Source organism: Podarcis filfolensis (assembly GCF_964270895.1).
Source record: "Podarcis filfolensis genome assembly, chromosome: 7".
In the NCBI taxonomy this organism is placed as follows: Eukaryota; Metazoa; Chordata; class Lepidosauria; order Squamata; family Lacertidae; genus Podarcis; species Podarcis filfolensis.
This window is the reverse complement of record NC_139603.1, coordinates 66,153,075-66,176,430: the sequence shown is the minus strand read 5'-3', so window position 1 is coordinate 66,176,430 and position 23,356 is coordinate 66,153,075. Positions and strand designations below refer to the sequence as shown.

The following is a 23,356-nucleotide window of genomic DNA, read 5'->3' as shown; positions in this document are numbered from 1 at the left end:
CAATTCTTTTCTATGTTGGCCTGAACAAGGGTGGGTATAATGGTGGCATTCGTACATCACAATAAGCCATAGGTAACGGAATAGTTTTGAGTGTGCACTGCAGAGGGCTCCTCCTTTACTCCTCTAGACTACAGAAGCAACAAATCATGATCTCTGGATCAGTGTTACATCTGAACTAGGAATCTTCATTTCAGACACACCACACTGTTAAAGCAAGTTTTGTTCTTGGCTTACCTACTGTGGTTTGTTTTGAGCAAAAGAAACTATGATTCCAGGTTCGCAAATAATGCTTTGCCAGGGATTACAGTTAGTTGCTCCTACTGGGTATAAAGGAGAAGTGAAGCATGCACAATATTCATGGTAACTATGGTTTATTGCAGCACTGCGGTACTTCTAATAGTCGATCAGCAAAGCCTTTTGGCCCAGATGCATCTTTACCTATCCTGCCTCCCCTTCCAGAGTCACATAAGATGTCAAGCGTAGGGCAGTTGAGCATGGCTTAGCTAAAATAGCCACAAGGGCCAAATGGGAAGTCCTAGCAGTCCTAATGAGGCTTGCAGACCAAAAGTTCCTTGTCCCTGGTTTAGGGCTTATCCATACTTGCCTATTGTCTTGCTCTTCCAATCAGAGGTTTGCACTTAAATGCTCTGTGTCCAAGCGGTTTTAGGGTTTTGTTTTTGCGCCAAGATTTCCTTATGGAAACCTGCTCTTTAAAGTTGAATTGGAGCAAAAATCAATTTGGGTTTTCCACGGATTGACAGTTCCTCTGACTGAGCTTTGAAGAGCAGGTTTTTGCAGGGAAAGCTCCAGGGGGCAGGGGAAAGGTGCTCAGACACTGAGTTTTAAATTGCAGAACGTGTCTGGAATGAGCGGAGGAAAGGTAAAGGTGTGGACAAGCCCTTACTTAGGACATGCAAACTGGGCCAGAACATACTAAAACCTAATTATAAAAGTACAATAGTGAGAGTAGGCTTTTGAAGAGGAAGTACCATACCCAACGGTAGAGCTCAATAGAAGGCAGCTTCCTCTGCTTTTTTTAATGTTTCTGAGTTTTAGGTGTGAAATAATTAATTATTTGTCTGTTTCTGAAGCTGCTAGCTTGTACTTGCCTAACAGTTCCAGTTGAACCAGTTTCCTGCACACACACTCTTGAATTTTGGCTTCCTTTCAGGGGGCCCTCCGCCACCTAGATAAAGCTTCTTCTATTTCTGATATGCGCAAAGGATATCGCCCTGTAAAATAAGAGGCAGGGAAAGAGATTACTTCCACGTAATCTTGTTTGGTTTAGTCCTTTCATCCTTTATCCTTCTTTACCTACACTTAGGGAGCATTGCTTGAATACTCTCAATCTCCCTGCCGCCACCCCCAATCTGTGTTTTTGGGTTTTTTGTTTTGTTTTCATGAGCTCTTTATTCCTGGAAATAAATTGGCCTTAATAAAGCTTGTAAACAGTTTAGGAGTGTAGAGATCACTGATTAAATATTTTGGAGAAGTTGCCGTAATCTTGATCAGTAGCATATATAAGTCTAGCTACCTGGTGACAAAATATGTATCCCCCCACTCCCATAAACTTCAAAACCCTTTAGAGTGCAAATATTTATTTAAAAGATTATTGTGTTTCACCACTCCTTACTTACGGCAATTAACATCTTTATAGATCAGAAATTTTCTGATTTTATGGTTAATTTTAACTGATTTTATCTTTTGTAACTTGATTGCTTAGAACTCTGGTGTTAAGCAATATATACATAGCTGACATAATAAGTGAACAAATAACCATAACCACTGCATTATTAAAATGAGCACAGGAACTTTCCTTCCCACTCCCTTGGTATCCCTGGGCCCAGTGCTCCCCCCCCCGAAAAATAAGTGCCGATACTTACCGTGAAGTTGTTACAGTAAGTGCTACACTTATTAATAACCAAAAAAAGAGGTGCTGGGACTGCGTACTCTTGAATACCCCCTGAAAAAAAGCACTGATGTGCCCCCTAAATCTGTTCTGGGGTTTCCCTCAACCCTCTGCAGCAAATTTGGGGAGGGTGTGGGGGAAGAGGCAGGGGCAGGGAGTTTATGACCATTGCCTGGATCGTACTCAGCCTCTTTGTTTTAACATCTGAGCTCCAGCTGTTTCTTAGCTGCTAGGACAATTGAGCAAGTATAAATGGAACTTTAGGCAAGCTTTGAAGCAGAAACCCCAGACTTTCAGATTCATGGCTGGAATTATGGCCCTCAGTCCTTTTACTTGGACCTGTTCTTGGCTTGGTTGCCTTCTGTTTGATAACATGCTTTAAAGCATGTTGAATTTGATTAGGCGCTTCAGTGTTTATATTACTTGGACTAGCTATGGTTCCGGATTTCCCTTTGTTCTTCTTTGGCTTGTTTTTCCTGGCTCCTCTTTCTGCACCTGCTCTGTTCCTCCACCTGTCTCTCCCCCACCCCTGTTCTCTTACTCTTTAGCTCATACCAGGGTTGTCTTCTCTTCTTCACCTGTTTATTTTTTGGCTATAAGGCTACCTGCTTAAGCACAAATTGATGAGGGGGTTGCCCTGCCCACCAGGTGTACCCTATCAAAAGTTTGACTTCCTGCCAGTGGAGAGGTGGGTAGTGACAACCCCACTTCCTTCCTACAGAGAAGGAACTTATCACAGTAAGTACCAATGTTCACCTTTCCCCAAGAACAATTTCCGAAGAGGTTTTTAACAAAATAGTTTGTGGAATTGGACTGACCAGAGATGACAATGAAGGAATGGTAATGGCATCTCCAGAAGCCTGCCTCCAAAATCCAATATTTTACACATAACCTCAACAGTGGTTGTGTTGAAAGCCTGGACAACTGGTGAAGAGGCTGACAGGTCACGTGGGTGGAATATTTTTTGATGTTGAGTATTTATTCAGTAGTCATTGAAGTGAAAGCAGAGGTTCAAGAGTAGGCAACATAGGACAGGGACTGAAAATCAGGAAAAATGTCAGGCAGGGTAAAGATATTCTCAGCAAGTCTATCAAAGACTGTGTTTGATTTTAATTGCCACCATTATAAGGGTCTCAACCAACTGGAAGATAGGGCTGGAGAAAATAAAAGCCTGGTAGATCCTACAACAGTAAGAGCAAGGGACTTCAACTCTTTCAAAACATTTTATGCTGCCTGAATAATGTAAATATTTGTCTCTGGAACACAGTGTGCCTAGAGAGGTAACTGGAAAACAAAACTGTTCATAATCCTGAAGTCCAGCAGTGACCAGGACAACGAGTCAAAGGCTATACTGCCACTGTCTGAGAAGCTAGACCAGATTCCTAGCTTCAGAGCCTCAGGTCTCATGTTTGGGATCAGGGGGTTCACTGACCATGAGGCTGACTGGCAGGAAGTCGCTAAACAGGATCCCATGGACCAGGGCCATAGAACTCGAACTGAGACCCTCACAGGCGGCTAGTTCTGGCCTGAGAAACTGAGTGCCTCCTATGCTACCCCACCAGTCTGACAGTGCATGGGACACCTAGAGCAAAGGAGAAGTGCCTATCTTCAGCTCAAAGGGCTGGCCCTTTAAGAGTCTCTAGTGCTCCAATAAAAGAGGTGGAGGATCAGAAAGATGGACTTGGAGGCAAAGGCTCACCTCCAACCCTTGTCAAGCACGTTGTTCATTAGGAGCTCTCCATGGTGCTGCAGCAATCAACCTGCCTTGCTCTGTGGGCGGCACCTCAGGACTAGAATAGGATAAAATATCTGATGCAGTCCAGAGATAAAGTTCACAAGTATCCCATTCTTTCTTTCCTTCCCTGTGCTGCAAAAAATATTGAAATATTTTGGAGTTAGAAAAAAATATTGATACGGATAGCACTTGCTCAGGGATCTTACTAACTACTTTAGTGCAAAATGATAAGGTTAATGGGATTTTAGGAAATCAAGGAACATTTGTGTGCTTAGACTCCAGATTACTAAATTCTAGAAATTTTGCTTTTTTAATTTACACTAAAGGAAGTTGGTAGACAGGATGGGCAGAACATTAATATTTAGATACACATGACTACCTTTGAATAACCCTTATTAAAATTGGTCTCTACTATTAGTTTCCTGTTTAAATTATTGAATGAATTACATTTATGCAAATCGGGTTTATGTAATGTGGTTTGGAAAGATTATGTCTTCCCCTTCCAATAATGTCTTTGGCTTGTCTATATGGAATTGCTTCTGCACAGCATATTAAAATGCTTAAAAAATGAATAATCTTTCTGACTTCTTCCAAGGTAATCCCACACATTCTACACAGGCAAGGATGTTCAAATTATGTAGATAGTGAGTACTAGAATAAACTATGTTTCTGCTCCACTGTAGAAAGCATGATTATTATCAGAGTAGACCCACTGCGACCAGTGTATTTGAAATTTATTGCTAGAATTGCATTTTTCAGTATACAGTATGGTCATTTAAAAAAAATTATTAAAAATAAAAAGAATTATGCTACAATGTGGACAAGAGATACTAGATGGTATAAATTACCTGTTTGGGTTATATTTAAATAGGCTCAGCATTTGTTCTAGTAAACTTTCCCCCTTTTCTTTTGAAGTTATGGGAAGTACCATATACACTTCTCAAATTTAGTGTGTCTGCAAGTTTCAATTTTTTTTCTTAAAAAAAGAAAGGCATATAGTCTATCTAAAAGCACAAAGAAAGGGAAAAGACTGACAGCTGAGCTAGCATTCACAGCTGTCATGTCATTTGCCTCCCTGGGCTCAACCTGAGGGATGTGTTACAAGCTCTCTCTCTCTCTCTCTCTCTCTCTCTCTCTCTCTCTCTCTCTCTCCTTCTTTGTGTGTCTTCGCCTCTACAGGTTCAGCGTGCCCAGTGACAACCTCAACAGCCAGGCACCAGGAGGAGCCTGGCTGCCTCACAAAATACTTCAGTGTTGTGTGGTGCAAGGCCTCCAAGAAAAAACACAAGAAGTGGGAAGGTGATGCCATTCTTATTGTGAGAGGGAAGTCGGTAACCCTGAAAGATACAGAAGGCAGAGACATTGGAAGAGGTAATGCCAATTGGAGTGCAACTCTGATGTGTAGAAGTTCAGCACTGCCCCCAAAGGAATGTGTGCTTGAATAAAATGAAAACAGTTGTTTGTATGGTCAGCATTACAATGGAGTAGGAAATTTGGTCAATCTTCATCAGTGATTGGCTGTGTTCTTGTGTCACAGAGAAGTAGGAAAGCCAGAATTGTCTCTGGCTGCTTGCTATTGGTTATGGGCTCAGATCCAAGAGAGAAGGGCCAGGCAGGTGCATGGGATTGGGAAATGAAGAGTAAAAGAGGCAGAGGGGCTTGAGAAGGAAGTAGGTCAGAAGGAACAGAGGGACTTAGTGTTTGAGTATTGGTGCTTGAGAAAGATCTGGAGGAATGTGGGGAAGGACAGAGAGGAGTCTGAGAAGAGAACTGGGAGAGAGAAGAGGGTATTTAGGAAAAGATGCATGTGACCAGGAGCTTCAGAGGCAGAGACCTGCCTCTTATTTGAAATAAGCAGCCAAATCTCAGTCTGAAGGCCCCTGAAGGCTCATGTTTAATGCACCCCGCCATTTTGGTTTTTTTTTTTTTTTACTCTAACTGATAAATCCAACAAATTATTTGCTTTGTTCTGATGGTTCGAAAGTATAGTAATACTTCACACCCCTTAATTCAGGGGTTCTCAAACAGACATGCATGGAGCTGGTTGGGGGAATCCTCTCGATAAGCATGAGAAGGAGGCTGCAGGGCTTTAGAGGAATCAATGAGAATTGCCTTCTCCTTCCCTTCTTCCAGCAAGGAGTCTCCATTGATCTTGGAGCCTTTCCGTTTATGGACAGGGCACTCTGGATCCAACCTAATGTGGCCAAAGTCTTCGTCTAACTTTTACCTGACAGCTTTATTATGACTATTATTTTAATTTTCTGTTCATCTCAGCTAAACATTTTGCGGCCTTTCTTAGGTGCTGGATACAAAGTCAAAGACCTGGAGAATTTTGACCAAGGCCAGACTCTGATGATTGGAGGCAAAGAAATTGAAGTGATGGGCATAATTGCAGAAGAGGACTTCAAAAGCGGCAAGTGTTTTCAGTCTGGTGTGAAGACTGCCGAGGAGATTTGGAACGTCTCGCAAGCTGCTGTAAAACCATTCTGCAACCCTTTCAAAAATGTATCCAAAACTAACACTGAAGGAAATCCTCCCAAAGGCTCCCAGAACTATAACCCACGTCATGATCCATGCGCACCAAGTGAGGATTTTTATGGTTCACCTGCTTTAATCTGCTTTTAACCTCTGTTTTATCCTCTTCTGAATTTGAATAGACTGGCAGGATTAGGCCCTGTTTTTTTGGCCTCCTCTGCTCCAATATATTGGGGTGAATATTTTTTTAAATAAATCTCGAATCTACATGAGGAGATGTGCAGGGGTTGCTAGTAACAGGCAATAATACATTTAAATGGACAATCTGCAACTAATGCCCACTCATCTGATTAATTTGGAGAGGATGCTTTCTTTTCTGCAGCAGCCTAACCTTTCCCAGCCAGGGGCCCTCCAATTGTTTGTTCTTATTGTTATAAGAAAAAACTGCTCCTTTTCCCTTATGGGGTACCCAAGAGCCCATATAGAGTCCTTTTGTAGGTTATCTATTGGTAGGAGAAAATAACAGAGGCCAACCAGAGAATATTGAAAAGCAAAGCAGCTAGTAAGCCTGGTCTTTATTAACTGTTGCAACAGGGTACTCACTGCCGCATGCAAGAGACAGGAGGGACCCCAAACCATGCGCTCAAGCCCTTATATAGACTTTTGAACTGCCCACCCTGGAGCCCAAGACCACCCCTCCATACATCATACATACATCAGAGGAGGGGTGGCCTACAACAGAAGTCTGAGTGCATTGTTTTTATCCTGTCTGCCAGGTTACCTGATTGGATTACCTGGGTATCCTGACCACTCTTTTGTTATGATAACTACTCAATTCCTGAATCCAGGTCACAGGCTCACCCTATTCATTTCTTAAATGTGCCCTTGAGACAGGATTTGTGAGCATAGAGACAATGGGGAGGCTCCCCATTTCCTTTGACCTTGCAGATAAATATTTGAGGTCGTTTGGGAGAGACAAAATGATTTCAGGACTTTTTTTCTGTGGGGTTTCAGATATGTGGTTTATACGTTTATGTATGTGCTTGCTTGGTACATTTATGAACATTTATTATATATATATATATGACTTTAACATTCTTATAACATTATAATTCACATCAGCTCTAACTGTTGGGCTTGCTGGCTGGTGCTGATGGGAGTTGGAGTCCAACAGCAGCTGGTGGGTACCAGGTTGGGGAAGGCAGCAGTGGCTAGTCAAATATTCCTTCATACCTTGAGGGCATATCCACACCATGCATTTAAATCAAAACAAGTGTAAAATCTATTTAGGTAACATTGACAATCACTTGCTGTTCTGCTGCTTTACTTAATCTGATAATTAAAAACATAACTGTGTTTGCCAGCTGCCGATTCTCCCCCAACCAGTAGCTTTTACTGAATAAACAGTAATGTTGCTTTCATGATTCCTGTGCTTCAAATTTAAGATTGCTTAGTTATGCTGCGCCCATCCCCAAATCACCAGCGGTTGTTCAACAAGTTGGGCTTGCCTGTGGTGGATGTTGTTGTGGACCCCCACATTGTAAACCATCTTCGACCGCACCAGCGGGAAGGGACCGCATTTCTTTATGAATGTATGATGGGAATGAGGTAAGAGGATAATCATTTTGTACTTCTTTTTAAATTGCGTGAACAAAAGCTGAAGTATGGCCTTTCAGTCATCTGCAGTAAATCACACAGGTGGGCAAACTTTCTTTCTGCTTTCTGATTTCATCGGTTTTTTTAGAACCTTGGCATGGGGTGGGGGGCAGGCTGGTATCTCTGAAGCTTATTGAGAATTGGCCTATATGTCATGGGTATGCTGTAGTGGTAGGAAATGGCATAGCCCTGGTGGTTAATTCGGTTGAATTGCATTTGGACCAGCTGCAGCAGGAGGTTTCTATTAATGAATAATGCAACCGATTCTCTCCTAGCAAATTCCACCCTCAGAGAAGCAGGGCACTCATTCGAGATACACTTGACACGTTACATATTAACAGGGAAGTTAGTGAGAAAGCTCATTGTTGAAATTGCTATGCCATTTGCTCAATATAAACTCTGTAATTTGAAGTAGGGATTTTAAACTTCAATCCTGTACCGACTTACCTGAGTGTAAGCCTCCTTGGACTTCTGAATAACAACAAAGGAGAAGACCACAATGAAAGGAGAAAGTTGGGATATTGATTCCTGTTCATTCAGTAAAACTGTTCCAATCTCATTCCCTTATCAGAGTAAGTTGAGAAAGCTTTTGCCAAAGTTAGGAGCTTTCTACAAATTTGATTCAGGTTGTATAAGAAAACAGCCTCAGAAACTTAGAAGGAGGTGTATTCTAAGCAAAAATACTAGATTAAGCTAATAAACATAAATGTTATTTTGTTATTCATTTTTGTAGCCTTTTCTGTATATTAATGTTTTTACCCTTGTGGGGTTTTTACCCTTTCTGGTTTTGCACTAAATTGAATTATTTGATATGCACCTTGTAACAACATTGTCATATTACTGAAGGTGTGTGACTGAACCAACACATACAAATAGTAAGTAAGTGAAATAAAAATCTAAGGCCAGGCCTCAATACATATTTTTGTGAAAAAGAAAAAAGGACTTGCATAGCTTAACAATATGGATTTTCCTAAGAATGGTTTGCAGAGAATTGCCAAGCTTTAAAAGAAGAAGAATAAAGTATCAACCATGCAATTGTCTTTTTTCAGAGTAAGCTGTAGATTTGGAGCCATTCTTGCAGATGAAATGGGTTTAGGAAAAACTCTGCAGTGCATTTCAGTCCTCTGGACTCTCCTGCGTCAAGGGCCATATGGATGCAAACCTGTAATAAAACAGGCACTGATAGTCACTCCTGGGAGTCTGGTGAAGAACTGGGGGAAAGAATTTCAAAAATGGCTGGGAAGTGAGAGAATCAAGGTGTTCTTAGTGGATCAGGTGAGATAATAGTCTGGCTTGTACATCATGTTAAACCATTCTTAAACCACTGTTAATTGAAAAATGCCAAAGAACGTTCTGCAGATAGAATCCTGGAAGGGACCCTGCGGATCATCTAGTCCAACCCCCTGCAATGTAGGAATATGCAGCTGTCCCTTATGGGGATTGAACCTGCAACCTTGGCATTATCAGCACCATGCTCTGTTTTGTCATACACTGCCTTCTTTCCATGCGACCTACTTCTCGCCCTGAGCTGCCCCTCTTCCTGACTTCCCTTAAGGCTTTGCAGTGCCCAGCTGCTAGCATTGCCTCATCATGTCACCATTTCCCTTTCCATTGGTCAGCTCCAAGAGCGAGGGTGTGGGAATCTTAGCAGTCTTTAGCAACTTTAATCAACCTGCAGTGTTCTCCTTACGTTCTCCCAATAAAGAAATGCCCATACTCCTTTGCAGCATGTGTTTTTTAGAAATCCTTTTCTTCCACTCCTCTGGTCTACCCACTGGGTCCTTGACAATTGACCCATTACCATAAATTTGAGCTCAGTAAACTTGCCGATCAGAAGGTCGGGGGTTTGAATCCCCACGACAGGGTGAGTTCCCATTGCTCGGTCCCTGCTCCTGCCAACCTAGCAGTTTGAAAGCACGTCCAAGTGCAAGTAGATAAATAGGTACCACTCCAGCGGGAAGGTAAACGGCGTTTCCGTGCGCTGCTCTGGTTCGCCAGAAGCGGCTTAGTCATGCTCGCCACATGACCCAGAAGCTATACGTCGGCTCCCTCAGCCAATAAAACAAGATGAGCGCCGCAACCCCAGAGTCGGCCACGACTGGACCTAATGGTCAGGGATCCCTTTACCTTTACCTTTAAACCTTACCTGTGTTGGAGCCATCCCCCATCTCCCCTCCCCATCTGCTCCTGGATAGTTAAAAGACTGTTTTCAATAATGCACACAAGTATTTTCATCTGTTTCATTTGTAATCATCAACAGGAATAGAACCTTTCTTGAATTCCTTCACTTACTTGGCATTCTCTCTTCTATTTCTGTGCTTTGCTATTCAGGCATAAAGTTGCTGCTACTGTGAACTGTACCCACTTGGATAAAGTAGGTAGAGCTCAAAGCGATATGTCAAAGAAATTCCCTTTAAGTTTTCAACTCCAGCTTGAGCTGCAGCTGTGAATTGAAGTGGGGCAGGGATGGGGGTGGGGAAAGGCAGAGTTGGATGGGGAAAAGGATCCTGTTATTAGTCAGAGTTAGCAGCAACGTGAACTTCAGGAAATTTTCTAGTGAGAGTTGCTGAATGCTAAGATTGGCTTCACTTGCTTAAAGTTGCAGTAACCTGGTGGGCAATTTGGGCAGGGCAGCAAAACAAACACACATAAACCATCGTTAGGGAGGTACTTACATTCACATGTAATACTAAGCCATAGTTAAGGTCAGTAAAGCAACAACAAACCATGGTTTGTTTTCACAAGCAAGGCATAGTTAAGGCATTTTGCTGGGTTAGTATGTAACACTAAGCCATGGCTTATTAACTAAGATTTCTTTAAACCATTGTTTAACATGATGTGCGAACCAGGAACAATGTTCACCTGTCACCTGTAACAATGCTAGGTACTTTCCTTGGTGTTTGGATAGACCTCAGTTCTATTTTTACTGTTGCAGAGCCTGTTAGCTGGTTTGAGAATGTTTACACTGCGCCTTGTTAGCATTTGTATTCCTATTGTAAAAAACAGTTGAAAAATCATTTTGAGTGTTGCTTTTTGCTGCTTCCCCATGTGGGGACAATAAAATCTAGATGTAACTTTACAACTCTACATTGACATGCTGTGTGGTGTTGTCAATGGAGCCACCCAAGGACTTGCAACACAACTGAGTAGAAGCACCTCACCATTTGTGAATAATGAGGAGCTTTTTAGCAGCTTTCTTTCTTTCTTTCTTTCTTTCTTTCTTTCTTTCTTTCTTTCTTTCTTCTTTTTCCGATCAGTATTGCCAGGAGGAGGATAGCATTTCCTGTTATGGGCCTACCGTGATCTGTCATTCCACCTTTCTCCTCTGCTGTTAGAACAAATGTAACAATTGATACGAGAAAGGGCAAAAAACCCCAGAACACTAGGGTGCCTCCCCCTCACCAGAGCCATTATTCTGCTTTGCAATTAACAGAAGGTGCAACATTTTCTGATTGGAGAGTATGCATGTGAATTAGGATGTTTATATGCACATGCATGCATAAGAAGCCCACATCATGGTCAGTGTGAGAAACAAGATGCTGGGCTTGACAAACCACTGCCCTCATCTAGCAGGGCTTCCCACATGAAAGCAATAGCCCTCTCTTGCTCTTGTTCCCCAGTGGCTGGTGTTCAGGGGCATGGTGCCTGTCATCCAACAGGTAGTGTACAGCCATCATGACTATTGGCCACGGATAGCTTTCTCCCCTGTGAACTGGAGTAATCACTTTTGTTGTTGTTTGGTTGTTTAGTCGTGTCTGACTCTTCGTGACCCCATGGACCAGAGCACGCCAGGCACTCCTGTCTTCCACTGCCTCCCGCAGTTTGGTCAAACTCATGCTGGTAGCTTCGAGAACACTGTCCAACCATCTCGTCCTCTGTTGTCCCCTTCTCCTTGTACCCTCCATCTTTCCGAACATCAGGGTCTTTTCGAGGGAGTCTTCTCTTCTCATGAGGTGGCCAAAGTATTGGAGTCTCAGCTTCAGGACCTGTCCTTCCAGTGAGCACTCATGGCTGATTTCCTTAAGAATGGATAGGTTTGATCTTCTTGCAGTCCATGGGACTCTCAAGAGTCTCCTCCAGCACCATAATTCAAAAGCATCAATTCTTCGGCGATCAGCCTTCTTTATGGTCCAGCTTTCACTTCCATACATCACTACTGGGAAAACCATAGCTTTAACTATACGGACCTTTGTTGGCAAGGTGATGTCTCTGCTTTTTAAGATGCTGTCACCTTTGAGAACCATCTAAACTAGCAACTAAGCCCATGTCTTATGGCAGTGACATACACAGATTAACTAACCGCTATGTGAGGAAGTAAACACACAGGCATTTTTGTTTCTTTAAACTGCCAACTTGCCTGACCCACAAAGCATTATAATTCTCTCTCCGATCTGCAGGATCACAAAGTAGAAGAGTTCATCAATTCCCCGCTTTATTCAGTCCTGATCATTAGTTATGAGATGTTTCTACGCTCCCTGGACCAAATACAGAAGGTGCAGTTTGGCCTTGTCATTTGTGATGAGGGACATCGCTTGAAAAATGCTGCTATTAAGACGACGACTGCACTTGCCAGTCTGTCTTGTGAGAGGAGAATTATTCTGACTGGTGAGTACTTAATCATCCTGTTGCCAGCAAACGGACTAGCATGGGGATAAAATAAGTGTTTGTTACATTTATGAATGTAGCTGGAGAGGGAACACTTCTCAGGATACTACATGAAGAGTTATTTGTGTCCAAACAAGATGTTGAGATCAGACCCCTCTAGCTGGAAGCACTGTTTGCCATACAGTAAAAAAGATAAATTTACATTGTAATGCAGAAGATGAATAAAATGTAAGCATCTCTGGGGGGCGGGGGGCGCCCTTCTGAAGGTGTAAATGCATTCCTTTTCTCTTCCAAGGTACTCCAGTACAAAATGATCTGCAAGAATTTTATGCATTAATAGAGTATGTAAATCCGGGAATACTTGGTCCTTTGTCTACATACAAAAAAGTATATGAGGAACCTATTCTCAGATCCCGAGAGACTTCAGCAACAAAGGTACATTATCATCAAAATCTGGAATTGAACAGCGTGATTTAAAATTAAGGGGCACCCGGTGCTTCTTGACAATTTATGAGGAATGAACAGTTCTTTTGGGTGAGATTGTACAGAAGGGCATTACTTAACTTTACCCTTGCAGTGTTACATGTGTTCATACTTCTAAAACCTGAGTAGGATTTTCAGAATTTATTGTACAACACAAACGGCTCCATTTGGTCTTAGCTCCCTATAGTGGCTTCCATTGCTGAATACTATTGAAAACTGGCAAAATGCTCATAACTTTTGCTGAGTGGGGTGTGCACAGAGCACATCAGTATACAGAGGCACAACATATTTGGCATGATGAGTGGGAAGGGGCCATAGCCTAGAAGCAGAGCCCATGTTTTGCATGCAGAAGGTCTCTAGTTCAAAAGGGGTTGGAAAAGATCCTTGCCTGAAATCCTAGAGAGCCAGTCCCCATAAACGATACAGTAGTAGCTGGACTAATGGTCCCATCTGTTACAAAGGAACTTCATATGCTCATAATATGCTCATATTTTGAGGATCCCTACTGGTATTGGATGAGTCACCCAGTATCAGGAGTGGGTGGCAAGTTTGGTGTTCATTGCAACAGTTGTCCTCAGGCACAGTACTTTACTCTTCCCTATAGGAGTGAAATGACAACTATTAACTTATGCAGGAGAAAGTTAAGGGGTGTATGTTAACAGTGGCTAAGTCTGCTTCTTCCTCATGGAAACCCTATTGTCTTAACTCTGCTCCAGATTGCATTTCTTAGCCAAGGTAGAGTGGTATGCGAACTTGAGAACTGGATTTATCATTCCCTCTATTTCTGAAATTCAGGTGTGGGTGCCATTGCTTTGTGTAGCCAAGATGTCACCACCCACCCACAGTAGGGGGATGTATCAGAACTGCACATGTTCTGTACTGACTGACTGGGGAGGGGGTGGATGGAATGGAGTATCCTGGAGGGGGATGTGTCTGCCTGACTCGAAGAGGAACACGTCTCAATACAACATTGTAGGTCTCTATATCTATAAAGGTACCCCTGCCCGTACGGGCCAGACGTGTCGGACTCTAGGGTTGTGCGCCCATCTCACTTAAGAGGCCGGGGGCCAGCGCTGTCCGGAGACATTTCCGGGTCACGTGGCCAGCGTGACGAAGCTGCTCTGGCGAGCCAGCACCAGCGCAGCACACGGAAACGCCGTTTACCTTCCCGCTATAAAGCGGTACCTATTTATCTACTTGCACTTAGGGGTGCTTTCGAACTGCTAGGTGGGCAGGAGCTGGGACCAAAAGACGGGAGCTCACTCTGCCGCGGGGATTCGAACCGCCGACCATGCGATCGGCAAGCCCTAGGCGCTGAGGTTTTACCCACAGCGCCACCCGCGTCCCTTCACTCTATATCTATAGACCATTACTATTAAGCTGAGATTGCTTGTATGAGCCAGATTGACTGTCCTTTTCATTTACTTAGGAAGAAATTGAACTGGGAGAGAGAAGAGCAGCAGAACTGACTCGCCTCACTGGACTCTTCATTCTGAGAAGAACCCAAGATGTCATAAACAAATTCCTCCCTCCTAAATTGGAGAGCATACTTTTCTGCCGCCCAACAGCACTGCAGCTCGATCTCTATCGAAGTCTGCTGAGCTCTCCGTTTGTTAGATCTTGCCTTCGGGGTAGTCTGGAAAACAGCTCCCATTTAATATGCATTGGAGCTCTGAAAAAGCTTTGCAACCACCCCTGTCTTCTCTTCAAAGCAATAAAGGTTTGTATATTGTGCTTTGTTTAAACACATTGTTTACAAAGCATCTCACATTATCGGTGCCAAGAAAAACACAGTGGACAGCATTTCAGTCAACATAAAGACCAGCAAGTATCAAAAACCACATAAGCATATCAATAAATTCACAAATTACAGTAATTCAAAACGTGTTTATCACAAAAATGCAGTGAAACTATTCCCAATTATATTAATTCACCTAAAAAACCTGATTCAGCAACATGATAATCTTGTTAAGAAAGGTGCTGCTTCTATACTTTCTGACGAACCATCTGGGAGTAGGAGCAAACCTTGAAAGTTGTGAATAACTATGGTGCTTGCAGAGTCAACAGATCTGAGTGGGCAGTGAGAGGAAGAAACAAATTACATGCATACATTGTGTGGCAGGCACATCTCTTATTTCGGGCAGTTCACCTCCCAGCTTTTATCTGAGCTTCCCTTGTAGCCCCACCCCCATCTCTCACCTGGGGTTCAGATCATTACTCCCTCTAACACAGCCCTAATGCCCTTTGATGTTTACCCTTTGGGAGTAACCTGTCCATGGCAGCTTTGGGAAAGATGCTTCCCTCCCAGATACTGCTGCAGATATTTGCCCCCTCCCTCTCTCTTGGTTTCTACTTTCTCACCTGAGCACACGGAACAGCTCTTGAGGGTTGTTAGTATCAGCAGCGGCAGCTGCAGCTGCAGTTGAAGGCACTGGAGGCAAGGATCAAATTCTTTTCCAGCCCTTCAGATGTTCTGGCTGCTGTTACAGGACAAATGAATTTTCTTTGTCTCCCTTTCCCTTTGCCTCGAGGCTGCCCTGTTTGTTACTTACTACAGCAGTGCCAGCTGCTGCTGCTGCTACCAGCAGATCAGCAAAAATCCCTTGAGAAATTATGTACTTCAGAAAGTAGCCGCACCTTTTGATTTCTTCAAAAACCTCAAGCCTGGAAAGTGTGAAAATGAAATGCTAACCTTTATCAGTTCCATTTCTTACAGTCTTTATTCTCTTAGCTGGCTTCTGCACTCATTATTAATTGGGCTTTTCTTATCCCGTCTCCCCAACTCCCTCTCAAACTAGTTAATAAAAGATGTCAAGAGATGCCAGCGTATTTTATCTTGTCCTTTTACAAAGCAATGCCTATTGCTTCTGTTGTGTTATATTGCCAGTAGCAGCCATGATTCCTTCAGGGCAATCGTTTAAAAATGTATGATCTCCTTGAGGTTCCTGCATTCCAGGGGGTTGGACTAGATGACCCTCGAGGTCCCTTCCAAATCCCTACAGATCTATGATGCTACCTTTATGGAATCTTTTCCATGCTGATTTTCCTGCCAAGGACCTGCCAAGCATCCCCTGCCTAAGATGCTTCTTTATTTGCTTTAGTGGCAACTTTGAACCTTCTACTTGGAAATACATTATATTTATATATATTTGTCTGTGTGTGTGTATATATATATATATATATATATATATATATATATATATATATATATACATTTATATTTATATATACACAAAACATAGTCATTTCCTCTGCCTTCCCCAACACGCACAGTGTGGATCAGGCCCACAGGCGGAGGCAGGATGTGTCATAGTCAATTTTACAGGCAGCTCTCTTGTTCCATCATGATGCTGTGTGTGTGCAAAAGAGCCACGGTACATAGCGTGATACCCAATTTATTAGTACTGGAATAATTGCAGTCCTGTATATAGTTTCATGGGAGTAAGCTCCATGGAGCTAAGTGGTGCTGATTGCATAGTTTAGACTTGTAAACCTTACTGAGCTTTAACAAGAGTTTTTTCAAGCCATGCAACTTTTTGCCTTTAATTAGAAACACACACAATCCTGCAAAGAAGCGTTGTCATTTAAACTGCTGGCATGGAGTGGGAGCTCTGTCAAAGGAAAAGTAAGAATTAATACTTGCAGTATTATCTACGTATTCAACATTTTGGGATATTCTGTCCTCAATGCTTTATAACACCCACTTTGGCTACAGCAGCCTTTTATTCACTTCAGAGCAGATGAAGAAGGAAGAAGCAGAAATGTTTTGCTGTAAGGCTTTAATAACTTTTGTTTGTCACTGAAGGGAAAAAAATCGGCTTTAGTGATTAACTGCACCCTTCCAAGATCCAGAGTAAACTTGTCTGAAGTGTGGTGCCTGATGCTTTAAAAATAATATGTCATGTTAACAATAAAAGCCACCCAACTTTTAATGAACTGTTCTTTTTCTAGGACAAAGGATGTGATCCCAGTTGTGATGTACAAGAGAAACAGAACCTCCATGAGGCTTTGCTTGATATTGTTTCTCAAGAACATACCCCAACCTCTTTCTCTGAGACTGACTCGGGGAAGTTGAACGTGCTGACGCAGTTGCTGGCAGCAATTCGAGAACTGAGCCCTTCAGAAAGGTAGGAAATTGGTTTGGTCAGCTTCTCTCTCTCTTTTTTTTTAGTGTAGTTGAATCTTTTGATTTAATCTGATTTCTCTCAGATGACATACACCTAGAACAGATGGTCCTAACAATTGATGTTATAATAATAATAATTTATTATTTGTACCCTGCCCATCTGGCTGGGTTTCCCCAGCCACTCTGGGCGGCTTCCAACAAAGACCAAAAATACACTAAAATGTCACACATTAAAAACTTCCCTGAATAGGGCTGCCTTCAGATGTCTTCTGAATGTCAGGTAGTTGTTTATCTCTCTGACATCTGATGGGAGGGCCGTTTAGGGCTTTAAAGGTCGACACCAACACTTTGAATTGTGCTCAGAAACTTACTGGGAGCCAATGTAGGTCTTTCAAGACCAGTGTTATGTGGTCTCAGTGGCCGCCCCCAGTCACCAGTCTAGCTGCCGCATTCTGAATTAGTTGTAGTTTCTGGGTCACCTTCAAAGGTAGCCCCACGTAGAGCGCATTGCAGTAGTCCAAGTGGGAGATAACTAGAGCATGCACCGCTCTGGTGAGACAGTCCGCGGGCAGGTAGGGTCTCAGCCTGCGTACCAGGTGGAGCCCATTTTGCATGGGCAGGAGTAAAAACAAGGCAAACCCCCTCCCTCCTGAACCACAACAATGCACTTCTTAGAACCATGCAGGTGGCATCTGGCTAAAACACTCTTGCTCAACCTCTGCCCCATGGCTATTTGTCACCCTGTGCTCTTTGAAGGAAGAAGGCTAGGTCTCTATAATGTTGTTCATCTGATAACCTGGCATTCACTGAGTTTTAGCAAAGTTGTAGCCTGGGAAGCAGGCTAGTATTGAGACAGACGATTGGTCCAATCTAGCTCAATATTGTCTACAGCCCTCAGCTGCTATGATGACCCCCCCCACACAAAATAACCTCTTCCACATAGCATATGGGACCTTTTTAAAAAACTAGTTACCGCAGGGGAGTGTTACCCTCCCCTTCCCAGCTGCCTGCTCTAATTCACCCTGCCGCAACCCGGGCAGGAATTAAGAAAATATCTCTCATTTGTGTGAATGGAAACTTTCTTGGGGGTGGGGGGGTGGGCAGTGCTGAGGAGGGGATGCTGCAGGCCAGATCCAAAAGTGCTGCAGACCGCATGTGGCTTGTGGCCTGGCACTTACCTGGACCTGTTCTGTGCTAAAAGGAGCCTTTCTCGACTCTATACCTAGAGGTTCCAAGGATTTGAACCCTGGACCTTTTTGCATGCAAATTATGTACCCTGCCCTTGGTACACACGCTAACGATATATACGTTTTGGAGATTTAAATGCAATGAACATGAAGGAACTGTATTAGCCAGTAACAGATCTACTGTATTCTGGATTGACAGAGTCGTGGTGGTATCCAATTACACACAGACCCTGAACATATTGCAAGAGGTGTGCAAACGCCATGGATATTCCTATGCAAGGCTTGACGGCAACACTCCCGTCTCCCAAAGACAGCAGATCGTTGATGGTTTTAATAGTAAATTCTGCCCATCTTTTATCTTCCTGCTGAGTTCAAAGGCTGGTGGTGTGGGTCTGAACCTCGTTGGGGCCTCCCATTTAATCTTATATGATATCGATTGGAATCCAGCCACGGATATTCAGGTTTGTTGTGAATGTCTGAAAAGCCTTTTACACCAGGCATCATTAGCAGCAGCTGTTTAATGGCACGCATTTTTGTTCAAAGAAACATTCAGATTGATACCATTTTGTATGCAGGCCTGTGCCCTGGGGTTGCTGAGCATACTTACCAAAGATGGATGCAGGTGGAATTAATATTTTCCATTGCAGAAGTTTAACTCACTTTCCCACAGGAAATTTCAAACAGGATGCTCAAAGCCCAATTCAAATAGGCAAACTTCTCCTTTCCGTGGGCTATATGGTAGTTACTTTGAGAATAGCTAGTTGCATAGGGGTCTCATTATTTTGAGCTCAGCTGCAAGGAACGAAAATGCCATAACTGATTTATGCAGGATGGTTAAAATATCTGAAGTGCTGAATAATTCCCCTTGCATTCGTTGTCTGAACCACGCTTTGAAGTAAGCCGTTGCCATTATATTATTATTATTATTATTATTATTATTATTGTTATTATTATTATTATTATTATTATTATTATTATTATTATTATTTTATTCAACATATACACTGCCCTATTCCTGGAGGTCTCAGGGCAGTTCACAATAAGACCACAACATATAAAATCAAACCAAAAGCAGTAACCCAATAAACCCCCTCCCCCCCAAAAAGCACTAGTTCCTCATGTAGCTCACTGATCTTGAAACCGAGGAAGGTTAAAAAGAAAATTTGTGATCTGACATGGAGGCCTGTTGCTCAAAGAAGTTAAAAAAAAAAAAAGTCGCTGGGCTTGCCAAAGGCCTTGCACAACTAAAGTTGTTCTTTGGATCTTAACCATTGTTTTGCACATTATGCACAGACACACACAGGGTAAAAAAATTGTAGAGATGGCTGCTGTTTTTAATACTAAATTACTTTTAAAATTAGATGTGTATGGAGGAAACGGGCTTTCATCCAGTGGAGTCGTACATTGCCTTAATTTGTTGGGAAAGGGTTAGGGATGGTAGAGATGCTGTAAACATAATAAAGGGGGGGAGGAGCCTGTGTAGTTTTGACAATTCAGTTTGGTTGGCCATGGCCACTGGATGCTTTGCTCTTGAAATTGATGATACACATTCTGTTGGTTTTAATGGAGTCATCTTAAGGCCATAGTTAATATGAGTTGTTCTGTGACTGGTGCTGCCACAGCCTCAGGGAGGCCTGATTTGGAGTGGCACTGCAGAGCCGATGAATGGGGTTTTAACCCTTTACCATTGTGCTGAGTGATAGATAATCCCTTATGCCAGAAGCTTCTATTAGCTGTGGAAGGCCTGTGTGTGTTTTCCTCTCCGTAGCTAATAGCAGCTATAGGGAAGGATGCTGATTTTTATTACGCAATTGGCAGGTGGAAGTTCGGGCTTGCACTCCCCTCCTGCCATGCCTCAGTCCAAATACTGCGTCACCCACAGCTGTTTATAAGACAGGGAAGAGAAGTTGGCAGCCCCAGTTACGGTTCTCCTTCACATGTAGTTTTAGCCAGTGGGATCCACTTTATAATAAACATATATAGGTTTATGTTGAACTTGTTTTTTCTTATAAATTCCGGGACTTGGTAGTTTGGGTCCGAAAAAGAACTGACAACCAAATGTTAGAGAAGCGGGTAAATTTAAATAAGGTGAGATGCGTTTGCCAGCCACATAATACAGAATAGTGTGCTCAGTCATATTTCCTTTCTCCTTCCCTTTTAGGCAATGGCCAGAGTTTGGAGAGATGGGCAGAGACATACAGTGCATATTTACAGACTGCTTACTACAGGTCCGCCGCATATTTGCAAACTCTTGTTTGAGTTTGGTTCGCAGGAAACATCTCTAGATGTATCCGCTCTTAAGAATTATACAGCATTTTCTGTTGGCTTTTATTTCAGGCCCTCATTTCCAGAAATAAAACCAGTGTCTCTGCTTTTTTCAATGCAGGCACAATAGAAGAGAAAATCTATCAGAGACAGATCAGTAAGCAAGGGCTCTCTGGGGCAGTTGTCGACTTTTCCAAGGGATCCGAACACATCCGTTTTTCTGTTGAAGAACTTAGAGATCTGTTCACCCTGCATGAAGAGTCTAGCTGCCTTACCCACGATTTGCTGGAGTGTAAATGTACAGAAAAGGAAGGTGACCTAGGTGAGTTTTGTTTTGCTTTTGTTCCTCCTCTCCACTGGCCACTGGCTCCTCTCCAACTCGGTATACAATTTGGTTCCCAGCATTCCCTTAATGTCTTTATAAATTGCAAAAATAGGGATTGGTAGCTTTCAGTGCTAATTGCTTTTATGTGAATAACAAATTGCCTCTTTGTGGAACCTCTAAATCAGGGATGGAGAACCTGCTGTTGCCCTCCTGATGACTAACATCCAGCATGGCCAGTGGCCAATAGTTAGAGGTGATGGGAGCTGTAACAGAATAGATTAATAGAATTGTGTGATTTGAAGGGACCCTGAGGATCATCTACCTCAGGCTTCCTTCACCTCGGCCCTCCAGATGTTTTTGACCTACAACTCCCATGATCCCTAGCTAGCAGGGCCAGTGGTCAGGGATGCTGGGAATGGTAGTCTCAAAACATCTGGAGGGCCGAGGTTGAGGAATCCTGAATTCTAGCCCAACCCCCTGCTTTGCGGCTCTCCCGTACAGGGATCAAACCTGCAACCTTGGCGTTACCAGCACCATGCTCTATCCAACTGAGCTATCCAAGCCAACAGCAGATTGTGGGTGTGCAAGTTTCCCAGTTTGTGATCCAATCTATGCCTTTTGTGCAATAATTTGACCCATGTTGAATCATAATCATAGGTGGTAGATTGGGGACAGATGAAAGGGAGGACTTCTTCTCACAGTACAGAGTTAACCTACGAAATCCACTGCCACAAGATCTGGTGATACCCACTATCTTAGATATCTTTTAAAGGGGGATTACAGTGGTACCTCGGGTTACAGACTCCGCTAACTTGGGTTAAGAACTTTGCTTCAGGATGAGAACAGAAATCGTGCAGCAGCAGCAGGAGGCCCCATTAGCTAAAGTGGTACCTTAGGTTAAGAACAGTTTCAGGTTAAGAACGGACCTCCAGAACGAATTAAGTTCATAACCCGAGGTACCACTTTACACAAATTCATGGAGAATGTTATCACTGGCTATTAGTCAGGATGGCTGTGTTGTACGTATTATCTCCAGGATCAGAGACAACATGCCTCTCAGTTACCACTTGCTGAGGAGAAAAAGCAGAAGACACATAGTGCTTTCTTGAACTGTTTGTGCGCTTCCAGGTACATAGAATCTGGTTGACCCCTTTGGGAAAGAGGATGCTGGACTAGATAGGCCTTTGCTCTTTCAGTCACACGCTCACACACACCTACACATGCTTAAACACCTTAAACGGGGACAAATTAAGGACTCGTTCCCATGATCTTGTATCCGTTTCATAATTTTCACACTGTTCTTTGTCAAAAATAACAGATTTGGCATTTGATGTTCTTCCCTGCGTCTCTAAAAATGCCATTTCTTTCAGGTCCCTCGGAAAACCTTTCTCTACAAGATTGCCAGCTTGGCCAAAGCAATGTGAAACCTGACTCAAAAAAGCCTCTCTCTATGTCACAGTTGATGCAATGGAAACACTATTCTGGGAATCACGAAAATCTTCCCAATCCCTTTCTTAGAAGAGTAAAAGAAAACATTACATTCGTTTTCCAAAATATGACCAACTAAATGATGCCATCTAAACAGGAACGTTAGTTTCTCCCTTAGTCACAATGGACGTTTGTGCGTTATCTTTTACAAGCAAAGCAAACTAATGGGATTGTTGGGGAATTATAAAGAGCATGTAATAAGGTTAATATTGGGGGAAGATACAATCCTCAGAATAAATTATGGTTGGGGAAGACATCTTGTTTACTATTACTTTTTCTGATTTGGTGCCATAAATAAAATTATTTTGTAATATCTTACTTGGAGCTAACCCAGCCCAAGGGTTTCCTTTATGTCATACGTGGAAGAGACCTTCTTATTATCATGGCTATTATCATGGCTATTATTTCCGTAGCAGTAAGCCTTCATTTGTTGCTCACAGTTTCCATGTCTTCATGGCTGTGCTACCGTTGTGTATTCCAACTTTGGCAAATATTTCTCCTCTTATTACTTATTACTAATGGAATCATAGGAATGTTCTATACATGTCATGAGCCTCTTTTGGATAGTCCCTTTGATGCAGTTATTGACAAATGACATAACACCAGCTGTGCTAGGACTTGGTGGAGAGAAATGTTATTATTATTAAAGTGTGCTTTTCTACAGCACTTAGTGTGTTGCTATCAAATGATCTACCATTTGCATTCATTGGTCCCACTCCTGGGGTGTAGTTATTAGTCATGGTCATTAGCCCTCATGTTGTGTCCTTGGGGCTGCTGGCTGAAATCCCACCTTCTTCCCTGACTTACTTGTATTTTAAAGAAATGTTTAAAGGAGAAGACCATAGCTCAGTGGAAAAGGCTCTGTTTTGCATGCAGAAGGTTCTAGGTTCAATTCCCAGTAAGAAGCAGTGGTGGGAAGGACTTTGGCAAGTCACTGGCGTTAGTAGACAGTGATGGATGAGATGGACCTGCCATAATTTCTGAGGCCTCAGGTACGTCGCATCAGCAAGATGAAGAATATCCTCTAATAATATTTTCCATCCCAGGGTGTTCTGTGCTATCACTTTGATACAATGAGCAGACATGTCTACCAAGCACAATG

The 23,356-nt window shown here is 42.7% G+C and overlaps 1 protein-coding gene across 1 annotated transcript; it reads left to right on the top strand.

Moving 5' to 3' along the window:
* The first annotated feature begins 55 nt into the window (after window positions 1–55).
* RAD54B (RAD54 homolog B) lies at window positions 56–22,583 on the top strand. Its single transcript, XM_083622713.1, has 14 exons — window positions 56–4,288; window positions 4,824–5,015; window positions 5,944–6,228; window positions 7,565–7,727; window positions 8,825–9,050; window positions 12,173–12,380; window positions 12,676–12,815; window positions 14,293–14,583; window positions 16,414–16,488; window positions 16,815–16,990; window positions 18,376–18,637; window positions 20,338–20,404; window positions 20,563–20,763; window positions 22,137–22,583. The coding sequence occupies exons 3-14, from the start codon at window positions 5,997–5,999 to the stop codon at window positions 22,331–22,333; spliced, it is 2,238 nt and encodes a 745-aa protein (XP_083478839.1). The 5' UTR covers window positions 56–4,288; window positions 4,824–5,015; window positions 5,944–5,996; the 3' UTR covers window positions 22,334–22,583.
* Window positions 22,584–23,356: the final 773 nt, after the last annotated feature.

Coding starts and splice junctions, on each gene's coding strand:
- RAD54B (XM_083622713.1), top strand. CDS start 5,997: ATGATTGGAGGCAAAGAAATTGAAGTGATGGGCATAATTGCAGAAGAG. Junction 7,728..8,824: donor GAATGTATGATGGGAATGAG/GTAAGAGGATAA, acceptor GTCTTTTTTCAG/AGTAAGCTGTAGATTTGGAG. Junction 12,381..12,675: donor GAGGAGAATTATTCTGACTG/GTGAGTACTTAA, acceptor TTCTCTTCCAAG/GTACTCCAGTACAAAATGAT.